We start from the raw sequence: 24,248 nt of genomic DNA on the forward strand, positions 1-24,248 counted from the left end.
ACCTGTTATTTAGCATATATTCAACACCATACTGTAACCCATGACACATTAAACCTTTCTCCTCTCTGTCCATCCCTCTTTTACTCTTTTCACTGTCAAGGTCCTAATATCAGAGGGCTTGGGTCATTTTGCCCAGGACCCCTCGTTCATTGAGGCAACCAAAGCGGAGCTGGCTGATGCCTGCGACATGACCATCGAGGAGATGGAGCACGCCGCCAACAACATTCTCAACGGCAACTCGCCCACAAACGCCACATCCAGCACCTCCTCCACCTCTCAGCACAGCCCTAACGGCAACGTCCTCCCCTTCCACACAACAGCAGCAGCAGCAGCAGCATCAACGCACAGGGACCGAGTGGTCGGCTTGAGTCCTGGTGAAGGTGGGGGAGAAGCCACAGGAAGCAGAGGCTCCATACACGGTCCCTCCTCTATAGAGGAGCGGCAGGAGCTGCTAGCCAGAGAGAGAGGACAAGAAGAAGAGGAGGAGGAAGAAGAGGAGGAGGAGGAGGCAGGAGGGAGGGAAGAGGGGCACTACAGAGGCTCGCTTGTGATCGGAGGAGCACGACAGAGGAACAGCGGGCTGTTGGAGGACGAGGATATGGAGTGTGTGACAAGCTTATAGGAGTCAAGTTAATTGGTTCGATCGACGAACTGGCCCCTCTGACATCATCAGAGACTGATGCTTGTCAGGTGCTGCTTACAGCACCGCGGCTGGCTCTGTCTGTCCCCACCCTTCACATACACACACACACACACACATACAAACACACTCTGTCGCTCTGGAGAGTGGCGGCCAGTGATGCAACCTTAAACACCTGGTTATGACTCTGTTAGTCTATGAGTTAGTATATGGATGGATGTTTGCTGTAAAAGCGATATACTCTACGAGCGTGTGCTTACGCGCGTTTGTCAGTGTGACCTAGAATTTTTTTCTATCTGTGCGCGCGTGTGCGTGTGTTCTCCACACGTGTCTGAGTGTGTCTCTAAAGTGCCTCACAGTTTTATCATGTCCTCAAAGTGTTAAGCGCAGAAAAGTAGACACAAGCAAAAAAGACAAAGAGAAGTATGACTGAAGGAAGGTAGACAAGAAACAACACAGCCAGGAAGTCCTTCCTATGGATCTCCTGCAGACAACATAGTGTGTTTAATGTTTTCATTTCCTACGCCTACTTTGTGTTGTTGTTGTTGTTGTTTGTCTGGCCGCCATGACACCAGGTAGGGGACAGCAGACCAGCTTTTGAAAGGGGTCAGTTTGGATTACAGTCTGACCACACCCACTTGAGGTCAAAGGTCAACTCCTCCTCTTTGGTTCACTGATGATGAAGCGCTGTATTGAGTAAAACAGGGATGAAAAAAAGCCCTGTTTGAAATCTCATTTCTCCTCCTCTTCCAAAGCTAAGGAACCATGGAGCACAGCCCTGCCAGCCTGGAGGTGGGATTGAGGTGACACACCACCTCCAGCCAACGGGGGGAAGGATTTGAGGGATGGTCCAACAGCCCCAATAAGGCTGCCATAGGGATGGGGGGCCCAGGCAGAGGAAGACACTCTCTGGCCAACAGGAAGCTAGCCAGCTCTTTTTCTTTTTTTCCACCGCTGGTCAGGAAAACTCCAGCGAGAGACAAACTTGAATCGTCTGTCAACGTGATCTGGCTCCGCCTCCTCCACCGCTTTTCCTCGTTTGGCCACACCCACTTGCTGCCCCGAACAGGAGGAGCACTGGGTGGCTAGGCAGAGACAGCGAGCCCCCCCTTTCTGCCTCATACCTCGCCGTTCCTCACTCCTTCCTCCCTCCTTCCTCCCTCCTCTTTGGTTACTTCACCATCGCTGAGTCTTTTTGCTTTGTCAGCCCTCGGGGAGGCGTGCGTTTGTCGAACGCGGCAACAGAGATGGCGGGGTGCGCGGGAGAACGGGAGTGAGCGATTGAAATGAAAAACAGACTCTGCCGTCAATCAAAGACACTTCCTTCTCCAGGACCCTCCTCTTCCTCTCAGCGTGGAATCCTACTGGATTTGCTGCCACACACGATTTCTACAGACCACGCCCACTATGTATTTAACAGTTCAATATTGTGCAAAACTGGCTAGCCATGACTATTTTTGTTTTATATTCATGATGTTATTGGTTTAATTTATCCTTGATTTGTTTGCACAATCGGGGTGCTGGTCTTATAAATGTATTTTTGCTCGGTTTATTTTAGGAGAATTTTAAGAGGTTTTAAGTAACGAAGCAGGGCGTAGTGTTTGTGTGCGAGTGCATAACTATATTTGTGCGTGCGGATGTGTGTCTGCGTTTTAGTACAGGATGTATGAATGCGTGAGATAGAGTGTGTATCTTTAAAAAAAGGGGGGCAGGGGGGGTCTTTCTCTCTATCAGTATGCACCTTTTACAGATTGTATCTATTTATTTATTTATTTTTTTCCCAGAAGAGAAAAAATGTGTGCGTGTGTGTGTGTGTGTTTGACTGATTTACTTGTGTATTCTAAAAGCTGATTTTAAGCCTAGACGGTAAATTAAGGTAGCATTACAAGTATGGTCTTGTTTGTGTGTATGTACGTGAGGGTGTGTGTGTGTGGGTACGTGCGCGTATGTGTGATAATGGGCCTCCTTAACACAGGGTTACCATGGACAGGCATGCTTCCAAAGCTTTGTGATTTTGTTAGCAAGATTTTTACTTTTTAGCCAAGCTGCAGACTCAGAAGCTGCTCTGTCTTCAACAACTAGTTTTTGCATAACTTTTCTTTATTTCCCCACTCAGAGGTACTTAACTGTAAGGTCTCCAGCAAGGTCAGAGTGAATTATAGATCTTTCAGGCATTGCAGTTTTTCCAGACGGTAAGAAGCCTTTTGGCAAGTTGCTGTTTTTCTTAATCATGGCGGTTGTTGCTCTGAATTTTAGAAAGCCCCCTTATTCATAGCGGCACAGTGACAACTCGTAAAGGAACTCAGAGTGGGGATGGTCCCCCGCGTATCACACATTACACGACCGTTTGAGTTTAAACTCCAAATTAACTTTTAGGGCTGGTGTACAGATGCTGCAAGACTTCTGAATCACACGTCTTTATATGAGGCTCGTATCATAAAATGTATTTTTTTATCAGGGATGGTTTCACAGATAAAACCGACTTCCTGTTTGTGATATTTATGATTTACTGGTAAAAACAGTTTGCTGAAAAATTAGCATACAAGCAGGAAATTTTACTGATAATTATAAGATGATAATTGTTTGGTTAACATGATAAATTATTAGATAGAAATCACAAAGCTTACATTTTGGATGGAAATTGTATCCTAAGCTACTTTTTTTCTTTATAAGTAGCCTGAAATTTTTTGATGGATCGTTCTTTTTTAACTCGTTCCTTGGGTATAGTTTGAATACACTGAAAGTACGACCACTGCAAGGTATTTCATTCAAGCCTCAGCATTTTACACAGGGCACAGGTCTCACTTCGGTACTGTACCGTCTCCAAAAGCATTCCTGACATCAAAATCACCTCATTGGTACCAACTGCCACATGTATTATTATCATTATTATTATTTCTACAATTTAATAGTATTTAAAAGTGAAATCGATAAATATGCAGAATGTGTGCAGGTAAGGAATAAAAGGGGAACAGATTCATGAAATTCACTCTTAAAAATTTCAGAATCAGAGAAACTTTATTAATCCAAGAGGGAAATTGAGTCCCAGAGGGACAAAGATGAAGCTTATTATCAGTTTTATTTTCCAAAAACTAGGCATCTTCCACCTACACTGTAAGTCCCTTAAATACAGGTCGCCAATGGCCTAGCAGATGGGTTCTCAAATAGGGAGAAACCTAATTGGTGTTAACAGCACTTTCAAAAAGCAAAGTACACTAGGAGAATACCAAAAGTCACCGAACAGTGCATCTTCATGTTTTGGTTATGACATTAATGAGTCATTTTAAACCTAAATCACAAGTTTCTCTAGTTAATTCCAAGAAAAATTTGAATACACTGCAAAAGCCTTTGCCATTTCAAGTCATCAGTGATGTTGAACGACCACCTAGAGACACTCGTATGTCTTAACTTACGGCCATTCGTTTCTCTTTAATTTACCATTAAGGACTTACTGTCAAGCTCTAATTCCTTCATGTTAAGCAGAGCAGCTTTGTGGCAGGGAAGGGGGGTATGCATGGACACACTGCCATACACTGCGTCCTGTGCCAGTACCAGACTTCTGACATTATTATGCAAACTAAATGTGAATGTTGAGTATGTTCTAGTGGCAGTGATGATGTTGTTTTGTGGTTATGACACTGCAAACTCTGAAAAAGTCTGTTTTGTCAAAAGGAATTAACCCTCCTAACTTATCCCCCCCCCAAAAAAAACAAAAACATTTGCCTTCATAAAGATACTGTCAACATTTTTTTTTTTTTTTGAATTATTGTAAAAGCACCTCTTAAAAAATAATAATTTTCTGGCATAAGCTGACAGGACCCTTTGGTGGCTGGTTTTGGTATAAGCTGCAGATCTGGGTAAAGTCAAGGATGTTAATACCTGAAAAGTAGCACCAATCTTTGTTCAGTTCGTCAAGTTGAAGTTTAGTTAACCCTGAGTTTATGGTTCTAGCTGTGCTGCTGCAGTGGAGCCATCAGCTTTCTACTATTACTATTGCTATTTTATCAGCTAATATATCAACAGCCATGAATGTGGAAACCAGTAGTGAATGACAGTATTGCCTGAAATTGTTCAACCAAGACACATTTAGGATAGGAACATTTCCACAAGGTTGCAGAGCAGATTATAAACAGTCCAGGACCATCTCCAGCTGATAAATAATTCACTTTACTTTTGTGTTCCTTATAAATTTTAACATATAGATAAATACACAAAGTAACCCTGGAAATCCGAAGTACCATCCAGGCTTGGTGAGTGTGATTTCAGAATCAAGAGAGCTGTGGTGCCCCCGTGTGGAGTGGAGCAGCATTGCCGTTTTTATGTCCCACATAGAATAGCACGAGACGTTGTGTTGCAGTGTAACGGTATGAGTGGGTGTAATCCTGCAACCCACAAGATATGCAAAAACAATGCAATAACTATGACTGTATACAAGGATCCTGAAGTAAATATGTTTGTGAAAGTGAAGAAAAAAACAACAACACAGTATCATGAAGCTGTATTATTTTCTGTTTGTTATGTTTTTAAGTCACATTGGTGGTTTCCATGCCAGAAAACCTAACATACTTGAAATCAGGTACATTGCAGTGCGGTATAGTGCAGATGTATTTATTTTTCATTCTCGTCGCAGGGTGCATGTTCTTTTTTGTTTTTGTTTTGTTTTTTGAGGCAGTGACCTGAAGGTCAGTGTTTTCCTCGTGAATTAACAAGCAGTCAGTGGAGACCCAACAAAAGCGACTGACCATATTTCCCCAGGTTGCTACTTTCTGACTGTGTTGCTTATTTCCCCCTTTTTTTCTTTTCTTTTTTTTTTTTTTTTTTTTTAAGAACTAAGCTTCTTGGGTGTAAACATTGCATGAGGTTCACGTGTTGACATTTTGAGCGTTCCGGGTTTTGCAGTTGTTTTGTTTGATTCAGGTTAAATATGACTATTTAGTGTACATAAAATGATTAAAAGCAGTATTTCTTCTTCAGAACTGACTGGACAGCGGTTGAAGAGTCCACGGAAGGTGATTTTGCATATCTTGTGTCTTATGTGCTTTTAGTTTAGTTTTCTGATGCATAACCCTGAGGAGGACAGCGAGATGATATTTAAGAACAGACAAATGATAAAGTTTAATATTTTTCCTCTCGAATTCAGTAAATAAGGCTTTGTGTTACCATATTACTTTTAAATTGATTACTGGGACAGACTTTGATTTAAATCCAGGTTGAGGATAGACAGGCAGGAGTTACACAGCATATATTCAAATGTTTCTACTCTATAGGATGATATTCTAACACTTTTACTATTCAGTGCCAGTCACAAATAATTTACTAGGCTTTTATCATGCTGCAGGTCATATAAACACTCATCATCATGAGTAAAATTCCGTTCTGTATCGGTCAAATTTTTGTGTATCAGCTCAAATGGAAAAAAATCTTATACAAAACCTGCAAACAAATCTACTATAAAGACTGGTGTGTAGCTGTGCTGTAAACAGTCAGTGTGTAATATGGTATTGGTACCAACCTGCAGTGAGGGCCCCTTTGAACAGAGCTGACTGATTATCAGGAAAAGCTCAGGTATAATCATTTGCTTTGATGGGGACCTAATATGCTTTTTCATATTCCTGTCAGCTATATACTGTTACAATATCCTCATATTTAAAGCTTCAAATAGCGTATGTACGAGTATTCCGTGTGAGCCAAAAGCTAAAACTTCTGACTGATCTAAATAATTTTTTTTTCAGATGTTGGCTCTACATAAATATACATATGCATAAATTATCCCAAAATGGTAATTTCGGGCACATATCTTTGGCCATAAGCACAAAAGCTCTGCCCACCTGTGCTTGGAACCTTAGAAATTTGCCTTAAAGGGAGTTGAAATGTTTAAAGTTGCTTGTTTCAACTCATTTCACTTATATTTATATAGTGCTTAATCACAGCAGCAGCCACATCAAAGAGTTGTATCTTCTAAAATGAAAGGTTAATGACCCCTGAGCAAGCACTTGGCGATAGTAGGAAGGAAAAACTTCCTTTCAACAGGAAGAAACCTCAGATAATAGATGAACAGAGAGGCAGCACTAAAGCGCAGTGTAAAGTAAATAAGAATTATTTTAAAACGTAAATCATGCTAAGCTACTCTGGTAACATCTGAGAATAATTAAGCAAGCATAATGGATCCCCTTTAGTCATGGCTCATTTCAGTTTGTGGTAAACGTGCACCAAACGTGCGTCTGTGAAGCTCTTATCATTTATTAGCCACATCTTCCACCTTGAATCCACTACGTGTGAGGGGGTCTTTTTGTATACTTGTGCTCTCTTTTCCCACATAGACAGTTGGCAGCGGGTTTATCAGGCTGATAAGCTGCAGCCGTCCTGGATCTCCACCTGCAGCCAGTTAAACTGTAAACAAAGCCCCTCTGCCACAAAGGGTGCAGTTCAAATGGAAGTAATTTCCTCAAGTGAAAGCAGAGCTGGAGAGGGGAACGGCTTAGTCCCTGACAGATGGGTGACAATCTATTCAGCGGTCGACGACAATGGGAAGACGTGGGCGTTTGGCCTGAGAATGTTGAATGCAGAGATTATTTCATCATGTTTGGATTTCTGGAGGGTGATCTGACATGGTGGATTATACAATACATTTAAGTAATGTTCAATGTGCATAGGGATATAAAATATTGGTCCTATATAAATGATGATATCTTTTGTCTCACCACTAGCCAATGATTGTATATTTTTATATACCACATATAGCAAAATATTTATGAACATATGATATTTAATCGCCAGAATGTTAGATTAAGGAACAGGAAGGACACTTATTATATTGGAAATGTTCTATATAGGCTTGCTGACAGGAGGTCAGTATGAATTCCCACTTTAATGTATTTTTTAAGCAAAAGGAAGCAGCGGGAAATAAGTAAGCGCCGAAAAAGAAAACTGAATGTTTAAGGTATGGACGTTTATGGATGTTTCATAATAGACCGTGGAGCTTTTCAGCTTAATGCCCACATCCTGAGCTGTTGAGGAAGATTCGGAAAGGTTGCTTCACAATCAGCTACACCACAGGAAAGCAATCCATCGCCCCTGCTTGTGACTCCAAAAATAAAAGGCTCAAGACCCCAACTTTAAGCAGCAGACAGATCTTTTGCTCGTGTTTGTTTTTGTGTTTTGGCCAGAGGTCTGAAACGTCCTACCAGCAACCTGTAAGTGCAGGTCAGAGTCTGGTTATTACTCCTACTGTAGCACTGAGAGACGTGTCTCTCTTCAAGTAGTCCTACATCAGCAAAACATATACACACTGTACATTTTTAAAAGACCTAACCAAAAATGGCACCTACCAAGCACTAGATATCTTTATGGGGTTTTTTGAGCCGTTTAAATCGTGTAGCCTCTTTTCTTTTTCTTCTTTTACTTCCAAAAGAAGATATTGGAGGACTTGAACTACGTGTGTGTAGAGTCATTTATTCATCTGCGTTGTGTGCAGAGTAGGAAGTCAAGTAGTTTTGTGCCTGGCGAACTAATTCGATAAGATCTTTTGTCTGCATTTACAGTAAAAGCTCCAGACTCCAGTGCAGCAATTTGACCGTTTATTTCAAAGAACGCAAAATGAAATTCATGGTTTTCCCATATTTATTCACCAACAATGTTATCTGTTGGATTTAGCCTGGAAATACAAACATGGTCACTGCTTCATGAAATCTTGACACTGAGGAGCCACAAAAGGATGACAAGACTGATTTTTATCGTTACGGAGAAAAGCTGCTGTACATTGAGAAATTTTTAATCTGTTCAGTATTTAAAAAATGAAAATAAAGAAACAAAAAAATAGCATTTTACACACTTTTTAAAAGTATTAGAGTTGTGTGTTTATCCTTAACTTTGCCAGTTCGGAGAGTGTGAGGCTGGAGAGCAGAAGTCTTGTAATCTTTCCCCGTCTCAGTCACTCAGATCTCCTCACGTGGATCTATCATTGTTGCAGCAGATGCATATTATATTTTCTTGTAAATCAAAGCGTTTGTTGATCACTGTTTGATGCCGACAAAGATATTTTAAGATGACTATTTTGAATATAAATTGTATTTTATTTTCCAGGTACAATTATAATAGCCAGCTGTCGTAGGAGTAGAATTAAAATCATCAAGAGAATCACCTCAGATGTTATTTTGACTTCGATGCTAATGAACGCTTTGGGAAAGAGGGCAGAAACGGAAAGAGGGAACATATTGTTACATGCAACTTTGTACTGCATGTCTTCTATTTTAGATATTAAATGATAGGAATATTATAGCTATATTATATGATATTAAATGACTGTTAGGGGCAGGTTGTTGCAGCTTGTGGGATGGATGAAAGACTCTGGTTTTATTTAAAGAAACACCCTGATCAGGTTTCAGGTGCCATTCTGTGAGTTTATTTATTCAAAAAAAAGAGAGAGAGAGACTAATTTTGTGTGAAGATTTACCTTCATCTGTTTGTTGCTCGTGCAAAGACGTGATCTTACGAAGAAACATCACAGGTCGGTAAGGAAATGCAGTGGGGCAGAGGTGCATTTCATTCACTCCTTGATGGACTAAATGCGATCAAGGACACGCAGCCTGTTTAAAACTACAAATTTGGATTACATGATCATTACACGTTGTATTTAATCTGTTTGGCTCAATGAAACCAATACATCTTCAACAAAGTAGAAGTGATTGATTTAGCTTTAAGTAAGTGATCACTGCTGAGTTTCATAGCCAGCTCTTTGCATATTAAGCAGCACCCAAACAGCTGATTTTATTCATTTTTCCCCTCATAGCACCACGTTAAGTCATCAAATATTGGTGGCGACTTTTTTCCAGGGCTGCTAAGCTCATAGCTGAACCTGATAGATGAAATTTGCTTGCCCAGTGGGTTTAGGAATAATGTATAGACTAGAATTCACTCATCGTATAGCGGCACCTACAACAGCACCTTTTATGTGAATATTTAGTATGACTGTTTCGTCAGGACCTCACAGGCCTTGTGTGTTATCCCCCATTCATTCCAAATCACAGAGAGCCCTGCCTGGCACTGAGTTTTGACACTAAGATCGAGTCTTTCTGTAGCAGCAAACGCGACTCTCTTTGGGATATTACTTCAGAGGTGTGGCAGCAGCTTTACAATGCAGACTTGACTGTCAGCGGTTCTGGTTTTGGAACAGCTTTCACCTCATTAGAACCACGAATGTCTCCGCCTGTATCTGCTTCTCCTCTCTTCATTTTACAGACAAGAGCTACTTAACATTGCATCGCAGATGAGAACTATTTCTCCAGTCACCCCGTGAATGTAGGATACAGTTATATGCTCTTACTCACACCTGAGGAGTCACTTTATATTTGTAGATTTTCCTTCTACGTAGCCATTAATGGAAGGGAAATGTTCTGACCAGCACACACATAAAAGGCCTCGGTTGAGTTAGAAACATAGAGGTCTTGTATGTGTCTGCGCGTGTGCAGATGCAGCTTTAAATAGATGAGTGGGCCCATTTGAGAGCATCACGAGTGTTTTCTTCCATTACTGCTGAAGCAGGAGCATCTCTTTAAGCAAAGAAGGCACTTCCCTGCTTTTGGCCAGCTTGATTTAGTGGCAAGAGATCCACAGCTCTACGTACAGCACAGTGTTTACCTTCTTTCTGTTCCTCATTTATATTTCAGGGCTATGCTGCTCTGTATGATCTTACGTGTACGTCACTACTAATGCAAAGTGTTAAAGGGCCATTAACAGGACTGAGCTGTTTTTGTTCTTCTCTGTCAGAGAGACGTCTGTTGTCAATCCTTGAGTTTATTTTTTTGGAGAGAGGTGATCACACAAAGACCAATTCCTTGTAATATTAGTAGTGACGCTACTGTTAAATGTAGTATTTAATAACAGCACTATTTACGATCAGAAAAATGAACTAGAGTGTGTTATTGTGCTTGATAGCTTCGGAGGCAGATGGCCATTTTTTTTCTTTTCTTTTTTTTGTAACTGAATTCTTTAACGTAAGCCACTCCCCCTCGACTGTGCGAGGAATTTCATTTGTTCTGAGGTTGCTAAGTGACATGATCTCACGATTGACACAACCTTTTTATTTTTTCTTCCTCTCGTTCTGCTTTTTTTCTAAAAGAGAGATCTTGATTTTTTTTTTCTCCTTCATTTCATTTTAGATTTTAGAAAGGGAAAGAATACAAATGAAATAAATCAGAATATTAATTCAATCACTTTTTCTACTCCTATTTTCAATAAAAAGTGAAAGAAAAAACCAAACAAAAAGTTGATTTGTAAATAAGTAATGTACAGTTTGTATCTGTAACTTGTCAGTCTGTCATTGGTGACAGAGTCTGTCTTGCTTATAACGCACGCTACAAGTAAATAAAAAAGGAAAAAGTATATTTAGACTGTATGGTCCCTTGAAAGCAAGTTTTAAATTAATATCTGATGTATATTCCTGTAACATTGCATTTTTATCTGAGGAATGATGTTATTAAAAAATTGCAAATAAATTGCATTTCCTACAGTGGTGTGTGTTTTTCACAGGTCTCTATCCTCACATGTTCCTCAATAGACTAACTCTGACATGACGCAAGTGCTGTGAATGCACTACAGCAAAACTATCAAAGGTCCTGAAAAGCTATTGTATGGACCAGCTATTTTACAAAGAACAAGAGGGTCTCATACAAAACAAAACACTACTGAGCTCCTTCTAAGAACTGTGTGGGCTTTTGCTCTAAACATGTCCAACTTTGGAAGAAAACGTGTTCACTGCAAGTTTCCAGATGCCTACGTTTGGAAAGGACTCTGTGGATCAGTCCTGGCTCCTTCCAAAGTTTGAATGCGGAAGGTGTCATTGAGGGAGAGGTGGTGTGCCTGATTTGCAGAAACTTTAAGGTGAATGCTGGGAGGACATTTCTTGGCTGGATATTTCATTGTAACAAATAAATTTTATTCACTTCACCTGGCAGCAGTGAGGTGATGCCTCACAGTAAGACAATGCCAAAGAAACAACTGAAAGTTGACATGAATGCCAAAAACAAATTCAGTGGCACAAGAACATTCATAGGATTCAGCTCAAAGGGAAGGCTGCAGATACTGTGAGCAGGTTTCTTAAACAGGGATGAAGTTAGAATAGTTTCACAGAGAGCTGAAAAGTGAAAGTGTAGCATATTTAACCAGCATTCCACCCAGAAAGCTTCATCATCAGATTTTCTACACTACAATGTGAGCAAGTTTAATGGTGTGTAAAACTAAAATGAAATTCACATTGCTGATGGTAAGCATATGCTCAAGTGCACTTTAATGCCTGCCGAATACACTGAAGAAAACAAAGCTGATACTTCTAGCGATTGCATGGTTAATGCTTCGCACACTTGTTTCTTCGTACAAAAGGAAGTTTATTCTGGAATTCTGGTTTGAAATAAACTTGTTTTCCTGACAATAAAATAAGAACTGCAAACTACATGTGGGGTTTATGAGTGGCAAGGTGTCTTTTCAGATTCCCCTGCTGCGAGAATTCTCTCTCGCAGTTCGGACACTTGAATGGTTTCACCCCATTGTGGCTGAGTGTGTGTCTCTTCAGGCAGTTTAACGTAAGGAAACGCTTGGGGCATTCAGAGCACAGGTATGGGCGCTCCCCTGTATGAGAGCGGATATGGACATTTAGGTGACTTTTGCTGGAGAAACCCTTGCCGCACTGGACGCAGGTGTAAGGCGTCTCCCCCGTGTGAGACCGAGTGTGCAGCAGCAGCTCGCCCGAAGACAAAAAGGATTTCCCGCAAGTGGTGCAGAGGTAGTTTTTCTCCCCTCTGTGCATCTGCATGTGTCTTGTGATGCCAGCTTTGCTGAACCATTTCCCGCAGATGTTGCACAAGTTGGTGGGACCGTCGTGCAGGCGTTCATGCTGCTTGAGTGAGTACCTGCACAGGAATCCCTTGTTGCACTGGTTACAGATGAATATTCGTCCTCTCTTATGAAGCCTCTGGTGCTGATAAAAGCCTGATGGGCTGGTGAATCCCTTCTCGCACTGGCTGCAGCGGTAGGGGAAGCTGTGGAGCTTCATGTGAGTCTTCAATTGATTTGGATGTTCAAAGAACTTTTCACATATCGGACATTTGGTTTCTTTCTCTGTGAAGTTTTTGTTCACAGGTCGCGTGCTCAGAAACCTTCCGTCTTCCTGCGCGGGCTCTTTCCATCTACGCCTTTCCTTATTTTCTACATTGTCCTTTTTCTGCTTGCGTTCCCAGTTTTTAGCCACACTTTTTGGTTTGGTTTTCCTCTGTTTCTCCGAGTCACCTTCTCCTTGATTTTTCACAGCATTCTGACTTTTCTGACGCATCTTCCTCCTGACTTTTTTCCCAGAAAAGTTTGTGGGAATAGAAGCGGTTATCTGGTGCTCACTCTGGATGTGCTCCTGGACTTTTCTTTTTATGCGGTGTGTGAATGAGCACTGAGGGCAGATGAATAAACAAGAGAAAGGACCTGAAAACAGCACAAAGCACAGCAAGTCAGAGAGATAAGACTAACTGATTCAAGAGTAATATTGGTCTCCTACTTTTTTTTCTGACCTGGTTTCTTTTTTGGCAGCCAATCATCTGCCGTGACATCAAAGCTTTGACTTGATTCTTCTTCTAATCCCTCCAGTGATGGTGTTTGTTCTTCACTGTCATGATCTTCCTGACTATAAGCCTCAGTGAACCTCTCTGCGACAGTTTGAGAAGGTAGGGCTAGTGTGGATAAAATGACATCGTCCTCACTGCTTGACCATGCTGTCAGAGAAGAAAGCCCGATATATTACACATCACTCACTCATTTATAATACTTCATTTAAAAAAAAAGGTTCTCACCTGAACTTAGAGTCCCCGTCTGTCTGTGATGATGCAGCAGGGTCTTCAAACTGAAGGGTTCAGACAGATGGAGTCCAATTTCTTCTGATACAGGTGTTTCATTGAACCAAGCTGCTGTCTAAGATGGAAAGAAAAGACCACAGAAATGCAGGTTGTAAGAGAACAAAAAATCTTAGAGGTTACAAATTTTGATCTTGTGCTGCAAAGTTACTTTTGTAGTACTGCTGGAGTACCTGCTGCAGGTCTGGTACTGGCAGCAGCTCTTCAAGTCTGGACAGGAAGACAGACACAAGCTGCTGGATCCTTTGGTTGTAGGCGGAGCCGTAGTTGGCAGGAAAAACCTCCTAAAGAAATCATATCTGAACTATAGGTTCGTCTACTTGCTTTGAAGCATACATTATACCAGAGCTTCCCAAAGTGTGGCGCACGCCCCCTAGGGGGGGCGCAGAGCCATTGCAGGGGGGGCGCGGTATGAAAAGGGAAAAAAAACCAAAACGCTTGGACACTGCTAGCACGGGGCGCCCACACAAACACAAAGCAGGAGATGAAGCATTGCTGAATATGTTTCCAAACCAACTTCATTCCAAGCCAAAGACTAGAAAATATGGTGAAGCATATCTTCCCCTTGGTTTCACCTGCACAAGTGCCAAGGTAGGTCTCCCCTGCATAATTGCTTTTCCCTTCGTCGGGAGCACGCACTGGGCTCTCCAAATCACGGGCAAACAGTATCCAACATTCTTGATTTTTAGTTCACAAACATGTTTTGTAATGACTAACTACTCCTGACATTTTGGAGATGTTAGCTCTTTATACAGTAAAATAATATCAGGCTGATCCTGCCACGATTTGTTCCCCCTGTCTAAATCACGGACAAACAGTATCCCACAGTTGTTTATGTTTTTGAACCCATTTTGCACAGAGACGCATTTTTTGAAAAATGTATTGACAGCAATGTTGAACATTATTACACAGGAAAAAACAACTACACGTAAAATAATTACACCGTGACGCCTCTGCCTTTCTAAATGGAGGGACAGTAACTGTGTGTGTGTGTGTGTATGTAAGCTAGAGATGGCACGATACCACTTTTTTATGTCCGATACCGATACCGATATCATAAATTTGGATATCTGCCGATACCGATATGAATCCGATATAGTGTGTTTTTTAATCAATAAAACTGTTTTTTAAATATCTTGCTGCATTTTGTATAAGTTCATACTCAAGTTTAAATAAACAACAACACTAAAGCTATTCTGTTATACCTGTATGTAAAAAATACACTGCACCCAAAATATTTCATAGTTCAGCAACACTGATCAATCTAATAAACTTAAACCTACTCCATCCTCCCTATTCTGGTATTTTAAAGAGTACTTAGCAGAAATATTAAGCAACCTAACTAATAGGGTTGCAAACTCCCAGCAAAAAAAATAGGGAACCACCCCCCACCCTCCACCTCATGATGCTTAATCGACATAATCAACTTTAATTTGATGCAGGGTGAAAAAAAAAATGCACAGAAATAAATTATTTTTCAAGAATAATTAAATAGATTCAACATCTTTCTTCAACAGAATTGCAGAATTCACAGATGGTATCTTCCCAAAGGAAAAAGTACTATAGCTTACTAGGGTATATTAGACTTAACAGTTACTATATACAGTAATGGACTTCTATACATTTACATCAGATTAAAACTTTGGGTGTAAGATTCAGATAATTATTTATTAAAAGCTAGATATTTTAAATGAGAATAAGAAAGAAAAGTATGTCTTTGTGCCCCCTTTTCCCTGTTAATGCCCTACCTGCCCCCCTGGCTAAACTTTGCTAGATCCGCCCCTGCAGTTACCAGCCGTCAGCTACGTAGAAAAGGATCCTGGTGTAGAAAGTAATATTAAATAAATTCTAACGACAGCTTATCAAGCTTAAAGGTGCTGCTGTTGTTCAGCCGCTGGTTTCCTCTTTCTGGTGCGAAGTGGGCAATAAACAAAGAAGAGAGACGGACTCGCGACAGAAAAGCCGATCAGCTGATCATTGATCAGTTTCACGATTGAAGTAGCAGCAGCAGAGGGAGGGAGAGAGAGGCAGTCGCTCCATATATCGGTTGTTAAGCTTAACGCGGGAATGCTTTACAAACATTCAGAGATGAACTTACACACTTGCTTTACTTCTCTCTGGGATAACTTCCTCGGAGATGAAATGCTGGTTTGGCAGCGAAGCTACAAATACACACAGCCGCTCTATCACGTGAGGCATACTGCTCCGACGTGCTACGGTTATGAGCCGAGTTACGCCATGTCGCAAGTTTTGTGAGGTGCTTTTTTGATATTTAATGGATCGGATTACATTTTTTATTTCTCGCCGATATCCAATCCAGTAATTTAGGTCAGTATCGGACCGATACCGATACGTAATATCGGTTCGGTCCATCTCTAATGTAAGCGTGTAAAAACTGCAGATAGTCAGATTAACAGTAACAGTATTTTGTCTCTATCTGCCATTCTGCAATTCATCTCATGTAAACAATAACGTGGCGCACAGCGTGACGTGAAAAAAGGCACACACCTTTGACGTTGCGTGACGAACTCTGTATTCCTCGTCCACACGTAAACGCAAAAAATGAGTTTTAAATAATCTCCGTTTTGGGTGATTCTAAACGCTGTTTACGTGTTGACGAAACAGCTGCGTTTTCAAAAATACCCGTGTAGGTGTGGACGTAGCGTAAAAGAGTTAGTAGTTTATTTCATTGCTACCTGTAATTTATTGCAGATTACTTGTATTTGCTTAATTGTTTACTAAATGTTTGAGGTGTGAAATAAACCGCAATGTAGCAAAATATGGGTGTGTGTGGTTGGAGGATGTGTTTGTGCGTGTGTGTGTGTGCGTGCGCCCGCACCCGGGGGGGGGTGCGAACATTTTTCTTGTAAAACAAAGGGGGGCCCAGCAAAAAAAGTTTGGGAACCACTGCATTATACATTAAAACTGTGCATAGCTTCCCTTTCTGAAAAATGAAGCCAATATAGAAGTGCAGGGGAAAACCAATCTGGTTCTAAAAGAAGTCCAATTGAATGGAAGAGAATGAGAAAATGACCCTACAGCCTCAGTAAACACTTCACTGATAATTTTGTGATGCATTCATAAGTTTAAAGTCTTACTTAATACAACATGTAAATTATGGTACCATTTGCAGAAAACAATAAAACAGATTGTGGCTACCTTGTGACTGATAAGTTAGAACCGTATGAGCCACTGATTGTGGCTAAATCAGAGGCTTCAAAACTTAAGACTTGTGAATTTTTCAGAAACCAACTTACCTGAAAAAAGAACTCCTTCTCAAAAGGAACATTCAAAATGTTCTGAACCAGGCTAGCAAAGTTGCTGTATGATGTCTTCAATATATCAGAACTGGCCTGTCAAAAAGAAGACACAACAAAGCTTTTGCTTTACAAAATACAGGAAAAAGGTTTTTTTTTCTGTATTTTTAATCTATCTTTTCCTAAAGCTCACAATTTGCCTAAGTTTTTGTTTGCTTGCTTGTTTGTCTTTTTTACATTTGGTGATGAAACAGCTCTGAATTGTCTTTAAAAACACCCACCATCTCCTCATTGGAGCTCAGCTCAGCACTGCATGTGTGGATTTTATCTAGTTGACTCTGGATCATCTGCAGGTTGGATACACCATCACCTCGACACAGCTCAAGAACCAGCTGCAAAAAAGAAGATCACGACACACTGTGAAAAAAATGACTGCCACTATGAGCAGAAGCACACTATTTAGGCGTGTAATAACAAGCAACACAAAACACTTTAACTTCGAAAGCAACAAAAATGTAATGAATGAAATGATGAATAACTGAACTCATGCCTTACATTAAGTGCTGTGAAAAAGTATTTGCCACCCTCCTGAGATCAGATTTTTGTCTGGTTCTCACACTTACATCAAACAAGTTGCAATATTAGACAAAAATAAGCTGAATAAATAACCTAAATAAAAAACTTTTAGGGCATGACCCGATAGCTGGACATTCTCCTTCAGGATTTTCTAGAATAGAGCAGAATTCATGGTTCCACCAATTATAGCAAGTCACCCTGTCCTGAAACAACAAAGTAACTTCAGACTGTCACACTATCACTTCCATGTTTTACTGTTGGTATGATGTTTTTTTTATGAAATGCTGTGTTACTTTTATGCCAGATGTAACAAGACTGTTTTGCAACCACCTGGATGAGTTGTGGATGTACTCTTGGAGTACTTTTGGTAGGTTGGCCACACCTGGGAACGTTCACCACTGTTCCAAGTAGTTCGATTGAGTACCAAAGCCTTAGAAATGTGGTTAAATGTGGTTAAAATGTAAATTGTAGTTAACAACAATATTCAAAACCTACCATATATATTATTACTTAGATATGCACTGGCACATTAAGGTGAAAGCAGGAAAAGACCTTCTCAGGGGCCACATAGATAAGTACTACATTAGTATAGGTTATTAATTCCTCATCTCAGCTTCACTGACATTAAAATGTATTTACAGTTGGGCCTAATCCCTTACCCTTGCTCTCAGGCCCAGGATGAGCTGAGCCTTCTGGGAAGGACTGAGCAGCTCTGGGACCATCTCTGTTGCCAAACTGATGAAGTCCGCCAGCTTGTCGTACTGCATCACTTTGAGCTGCTGCGCTACCTGCCACACGAAGGCAGACATGAGTCTCACCGGAGGGACAAGGAGACGCAGAGAGGCTGGAGGAAGAACACGGTCTGCCGAAGACATTGGAAACAAATGTTTTGGAGCGAAAACACCACATAATTTAACTAGAAACCGCAATTAACAGGCTACAGCTACACAAATAGAGAGAATTAGCAACGTTAGCTTAACAGCCTAATTGTTTTAAGAAGTCTTCTCTGAGCTAAAGAAAATAAATAGACCTACTAGCAAACAAACGCGCAACATCGCACAAACCTTCGCTTTTCCACGCCATTTTCGTATTTTATATATTTCTATAAAATTGACTGATTACTACTTCTGCACGCATCCTAATAAACACGGAAATAACCTCTAGGTAAAGCGGATGTTATGAAGATATCGTGCCTTCAAAATAAAAGCAGACAGCGAGAGGACAGTTTTAGCTCAAAGGTGGTTCACGTTTACATTTTTCTGATAGACTAGAAAAGAAAAAAAAATCATATTTTTTTTCCATATGCTATTTTTTGCCCTTTTTTGTCTCTGATGTTGCTCTCATACATGTTTACCTACAATTGGGCTTTTATTTTTGTTTTTATTTATAATGTATCCGTTGTTTCCAATTAATAAAATATCAACTTAATCTTTTAAATCAGTGCTTGGACCCTGTTAATATCAGGGGAAATTTAGTGCCCCATGTTGTCTGATCTGTTGTGGAAAAAAATAAAACAAAACAAACGCACACACACACACAAAAAAAAAAAAAAAAAAAACAGTGGGAAAAAATGGAAACACCCAGTTTTTACACACCCAGCTACTATCAACCAGGGTCGGCGGGCAGCTGGGAACTCGTTACCTTACTGTTATGTGTCAGCATGTCAGCAAATCAGTCGTCGTCATCATGCTGAGAGGTGTTCGGTTTGACCTTCGGAAACACCTTTTCCCAGCTCTTGGCTCTTTTTGCGCGCAAACTTGAATAAAGACGCTCACCTGTCGCCATGGCACGAACAAGCAGAGGCGCACCTAGATCTGAGGAGTTCACGTTTGTCAGCCCAGCTGTGAAGTACCTGCTATTCATATTTAATTTTATATTTTGGGTAAGTAATCGCGCGCTATTATAAAAGCATTGACTAACTGATCTCAGCGTGTGGTGACCTTTATTTTAGGAACTTTGCGTGCTGGTTAATCATTTGTCTTTGGAGCTTCCAGGGGACATTTGAATAACAAATAGACAGTTCAAAGACGTTTATGCTGTGATTTCAGTTATGCCAACCATGTAAGGCATCGTTTCCTTGTCAGCGGCCAGCAGCACACTTTGCTGCTTTGTTTCACTTAGTTGTTCTTTAACTTTGGTGTTCAGAGTGAAACTGAGGGAAAGATTAGCAGGGAGAAGGAAGTATGGGTCTCACTCACAAAGGCATGCACACAAACAAATACACCAGGTGTTCTCAGCTCAGTGTTTAAACATTGACTAAGTTTTATTCTCACTTTGAAAATCAGGATTGGGTTTGGTCACCTCAGTCAGTATCAAGGTTACACGTCTTCACCAGGTAAACAAGACTGCTGTGGTTTGTTTCAGCCACCAGAAAAGGTGAACACAAAGGAGTTTTCCCAGTTTCACTGATTTCCTTTTTTGTTACGTACTCAACTGCCAAGCAGACTTTCAGGGTCAGTGTCCTCATGGGGCCACACATTTCTTTAATGTCCCCACCTCACATCTGTTTCCTGACAGAGGTTGCCAGGTTGTGCAGGTGGTGATACATATCCATTTCAACAAATAACTGAACTGAATAACATCATTCAAGCTAAAATTCCGCAAATTATGTAAAACTGCAAAGCTCAGAAGGTGGGTTGTAAACAAAAGAAAGTTCCCATCAGTGGGTTGCGGTGTCAGGTGACCGTGGGCCAGAACTTAAGGAGATTTCTTACAGCATTTTTAGAGTTGATCTCTTGTTGCAGATTAAACCAGCTGAGGTTTAGATCCATGTGAGGAGACTTCAGTTTCTATAAGCAAATTACAATGCTTAAACTAAGAGCTGACATGAAGTGTTTTTCTTATGTCGTTGCTCAGTGTTTATAGAAGTTTTTCCTTTGCACATTCTATTATATTTGTAATTGTTCCATTTTTTGCATGTTTTTGTTGTGCATAAGTGTGTCAGCAGTATTGAAGCAGTGCTCGTGTACAAACAGGATAAGTCTGTGTAAAAACTTGTATGGAATGTGTTGCCATTTCTATTCCCTCCAGCTACAGTGAGTCTCGTAGTGCGCACCGCTTTTCATGGAAATTACTGACTCGCATGCAGACATGAATTACCTTCTAATATCACCCCTGTTTTTTTCCTTTTTTTCCCTTTGACTGTGAAACTAAACCCTTCCAAAAAGACAAACCTGACCTCTCTCTCCCACCACATTAAGGCGCAGTGTCTGCGGTAACTCGATCTATGTCATTCAGGCTGGGAAGAGTATTTACTATTATTCTATTGAGACTGAGAAAACAGTGCAGAGTGAAAGAGCCTTTATTTTTTTTTAATGAAGTCTGCAGGTTGCTCTAGGTTAATATAGTCAGATTAATGCAGAGGGACTGGAAAAATCTCCTAGTTTTAACAACCGATTGTTGGTGATGAAGTCTTGCAGTTTAACACAGATTCAGAGTGAATGTTTCTGGAAAATCATCAGTGCAGCCTTATCGGTGACTCATGTATAGCCACTGCACATTTTTCTTATTATTGTAATTGAGTGTTCTGGAAAGATGATGACGCACCCTGTACAAGCAGAAACATAAAAGAAATATTTCTTCATATTCCCCTCGAGTGCATATTATACTTCACTTCTAATTTTTTTTAATTGCCCCAAGTATAAAGAAATCTTGGGTAATCTTTTTTTCTATGTTTTTGTTCTCAGATAATTTCTCTGGTGTTGGTGTTAATTGGAGTGTATGCCCGCATAGTGAAACACGCAGGTAAAACAATTTTCTATTTATGAAGTCCACTTTTTCACTAGAAACATGCTTGAAAACGCAGTTTCTGAATTATTTTTCCAAAAATGTTTCCCAACCAGCACCCTCTGTCTGTGTTATCCTTTGAGTGTCTTCTCTCTCCCGTTCTGCTTTAGAAACAGCGCTCGCATGTCTCGCTGTGGACCCCGCTGTAATGCTGTTGATCGTGGGGGTCCTCATGTTCATCATCACCTTCTGCGGTTGTGTGGGGTCCCTCCGAGAAAACCTCTGCCTCTTGCAAACAGTGAGGAAGAAGAATTTAATGGATTTTTAAGTTTTTATTATACCTGTAAGGGTCCAGATACACAATCTTTTAAGATCACTGGTTATATTTGTGATATTATGCCAAGCAAACAGGTTACACTAGGAAACCATTAAAAATATTTTGCTTCCTGGAGTTCACTAGTTGTTCTCTGCTTTCTTGCTTAAGCTGCACATTTTTTTACAAGTGAGGGCGCTCATAAGAAACAGTTTCATGGAGACACAGGAGGTGGTTTAAATTACAATGTGGTAACGACTGCTCTTTTTCCCTCCTCCCAGTTCTGTATCTGTCTGATCGTGATCTTCATCCTGCAGCTGACTGCTGGTGTCCTGGGCTTCATCTTTTCAGATAAGGTAATCCAACAATATGGACTGTTCTATCAATCAGAATAATGTAAACACAAATGTATTTGGGTTCTCTGTATTCTCAACTCTTTCAAAACTTAAATAGGTTTCTTTTGTTGCTGATTCTATAATAAATAACTTTGGGTGTGATAGTTTTTTGGGGGGATCTTTATCATTTGATGATTTTTATACAGTTTTGTTTTATGTTTATACAGAATATCAGCACTAGTCATATGAGAGGTTATACAGTAGCTTCACATTAATATAAAACCTTGAAAAGCACTCTCCAAACTGGTGCTTAAGACTACTTTTTTTGCCTATTAATGATGTTGCACATGATATTAATTTTTTATTTATTTAAAACAAACAACAACAAATAAAGGTCATTTTAGCTCATCGCTACTTGGTTGCTGTGCAACATGATTATATAATATATTGTATCGTGTATAACTAAGCTTTTGTGGATATAAATTTGACGTGATTGTCGTGAAATAAAAATATATTGCTTTAAAAACAGGCCATTATTTCCCATTGCTAGGAAGTTGCTTAGTTACATAACTGAAGTTTTTGGATAGAAAGGAGATGTTATTGTTGTAAGATTTAAATATAGGATGATTTTTAAAAGGTCTAGGTTGCTAGGCAACATGATGACGTTACAAAATCTGATGGAGATGAAACTCTTCAAGGCCCTAACATGTACATGGGTGCCACGTTTGGTTGCTCAACTCCTGATCTTGTCAGAGTTGGCAGCCAACGAAGCAAACAAACACACACAGGGAGAGAGGTTGTGTATTATAAAATGAGAGCGCCCTCTGCTGCAGTTTGTCCATATTATTCTACATTTATTTCATTGTTTTATTTACTTTTTTTTTAATCCATAAAATACTTTTTCAATTTTCTTTCAAGGCAAGAGGTAAAGTGACCGAGGTGATCAACAACGCCATTGTCCACTACAGAGATGATATTGATCTGCAAAACCTTATTGATTTTGGTCAGAAAGAGGTAAGGATTTAGTCTGAAGGGGGAATTGTTGGGGTGATGGCAGCCTTTAGGTGGCTACTCCATCTTCTGATCTCTTCTGTCTCATCAGTTTGACTGCTGTGGTGCTTTGACGTACTTGGACTGGTCAAAGAACATATATTTCAACTGCAGCAAGGACAACCCCAGCCGAGAACGCTGCTCTGTCCCCTTTTCCTGCTGTATCTTAAGCAATGACACGGTGAAGTTGCTTTTAAGAATATGCTGATACTGAATTTTGTGGTTCATTTTTGTTGTTTTTCATGTGTTTTACCTGTGTGCTCGTTTGCGGGCAGGTAATCAACACCATGTGCGGTCACGACATTCAGGAATTGGATTACATCAAGGTTGGAAACCGCATTCACACCAATGGCTGCATAGACAAAATAGTTGATTGGATCCACAGCAACCTGTTCTTACTAGGAGGCATTGCGCTGGGACTGGCTATACCACAGGTAGAGCCTTACATATCAACACTCGCACAGCTTCTAATAGAAGAGACACATGTTGAACCTTCTGTCATGTTTTCTGGTTTGCAGCTGGCTGGAATGCTTTTGTCTCAGATTCTGATGAACCAGATCAAAGACCAGATGGAGCTGCAGAACTACAACCAGAAACACAGCTTTGACCCGTGGAGCTGATCCAGGAGAAACCAAAGACTGAATAGGAGAGCAGGAAGCATGTAGACACCAGCATAATCGGGGTTGATTGGTAGAACTAAACCAATAGAGTCCTTTGAGCCTGTTATGATTCTTGGACAAAGGACACACGGACAGACCAAATACTGAATTTTGAAATGGTTACTTTAAAAGCAAACTTTATACCCAAGCAAGTGCAGAAGGTATATTTGGTGCTCAGGATGTTACGTTTTAGTGAAGAGATGCAGTCAAAAATATCTACAAGCATTAAATCTTTTTTATTTTGTGTTATTTTACTTCAAAAGTTAAAAAAAAAAAAACTTTTTTAAAAAGCAAAAAGCATAATTTTACCATCAGTGAGGTGGCTCTGATTTTTGCAATGTGCTGAAAATGACTGTATATCACATATTGTTTAATGTCATCCTTCAGAACTGTGTCTGTCACTCAAGTTCAGCATACTTAAAATATTTCTTGAGACAAGGCCTAGCCAATGCATACAGACCATTTTGTGAAAAGTTGTGCTCCAGAACCTCCCCCACCCCCACCCCTCGCGCTTCCTCCGAACATGTTACAAAGTTAAAGCAATAACATGCAGTATGGTAAACAGGTTTCGGTCGACAAAAACCACAAGCAAATGTTTACACTGCTGCTCTAACCTTTCATAATTATGCTGCCATGTTGGGCTGCTCAATTGTTCTGCCAAGACCTCACACTGCACATGATGTCATCGCCTCCTTTCATTTTGGCCAGCTGACTGCCTGCATGGCTGTGGAGACGCGGGATTTTCTTGTAGGGTGTATATTGAAATACGTTGCCATTACAAATAAATGTTTGCCAAACCACA

The 24,248-nt window shown here is 40.4% G+C and overlaps 3 protein-coding genes across 18 annotated transcripts in view; 2 read left to right on the forward strand and 1 right to left on the reverse strand.

Moving 5' to 3' along the window:
• The window catches only part of cacna1c (calcium channel, voltage-dependent, L type, alpha 1C subunit), a 228,238-nt gene extending 217,091 nt beyond the window's left edge, over positions 1 to 11,147 (forward strand). For all 13 annotated transcript variants that reach the window (XM_025899651.1, XM_025899656.1, XM_025899663.1 and 10 more), the window contains one exon: positions 101 to 11,147. In XM_025899651.1, coding sequence (XP_025755436.1) covers positions 101 to 622 — 522 coding nt within the window. In that variant the 3' untranslated portion in view covers positions 623 to 11,147. The remainder of the gene's footprint in view (positions 1 to 100) is intronic.
• A 404-nt stretch (positions 11,148 to 11,551) lies between these two features.
• LOC100697682 (zinc finger protein 260) lies at positions 11,552 to 19,135 on the reverse strand. 4 transcript variants are annotated; one of them, XM_025899664.1, is made up of 8 exons: positions 19,005 to 19,135; positions 18,023 to 18,225; positions 17,069 to 17,179; positions 16,788 to 16,883; positions 13,704 to 13,814; positions 13,471 to 13,588; positions 13,192 to 13,392; positions 11,552 to 13,105 (listed from the first exon to the last, which is right to left on the reverse strand). In XM_025899664.1, exons 2-8 carry the CDS (start codon positions 18,170 to 18,172, stop codon positions 12,084 to 12,086), a joined length of 1,809 nt encoding a protein of 602 aa, XP_025755449.1. In that variant the 5' UTR covers positions 18,173 to 18,225; positions 19,005 to 19,135; the 3' UTR covers positions 11,552 to 12,083. The 4 variants fall into 4 exon arrangements, with proteins under 4 accessions (XP_025755449.1, XP_005451713.1, XP_019202101.1 ...); XM_005451656.4 differs by lacking the exon at positions 19,005 to 19,135 and adding an exon at positions 18,428 to 18,576; XM_019346556.2 differs by lacking the exon at positions 19,005 to 19,135 and adding an exon at positions 18,398 to 18,546 and having other exon boundaries at positions 13,704 to 13,811.
• Positions 18,936 to 24,248, forward strand: tspan33a (tetraspanin 33a). The gene is made up of 8 exons (XM_003445012.5): positions 18,936 to 19,245; positions 21,050 to 21,107; positions 21,260 to 21,387; positions 21,684 to 21,758; positions 22,656 to 22,751; positions 22,840 to 22,968; positions 23,063 to 23,221; positions 23,306 to 24,248. The coding sequence occupies exons 1-8, from the start codon at positions 19,147 to 19,149 to the stop codon at positions 23,405 to 23,407; spliced, it is 846 nt and encodes a 281-aa protein (XP_003445060.1). The 5' UTR covers positions 18,936 to 19,146; the 3' UTR covers positions 23,408 to 24,248.

Source organism: Oreochromis niloticus, linkage group LG17, assembly GCF_001858045.2.
Source record: "Oreochromis niloticus isolate F11D_XX linkage group LG17, O_niloticus_UMD_NMBU, whole genome shotgun sequence".
NCBI classification, from domain to species: Eukaryota; Metazoa; Chordata; class Actinopteri; order Cichliformes; family Cichlidae; genus Oreochromis; species Oreochromis niloticus.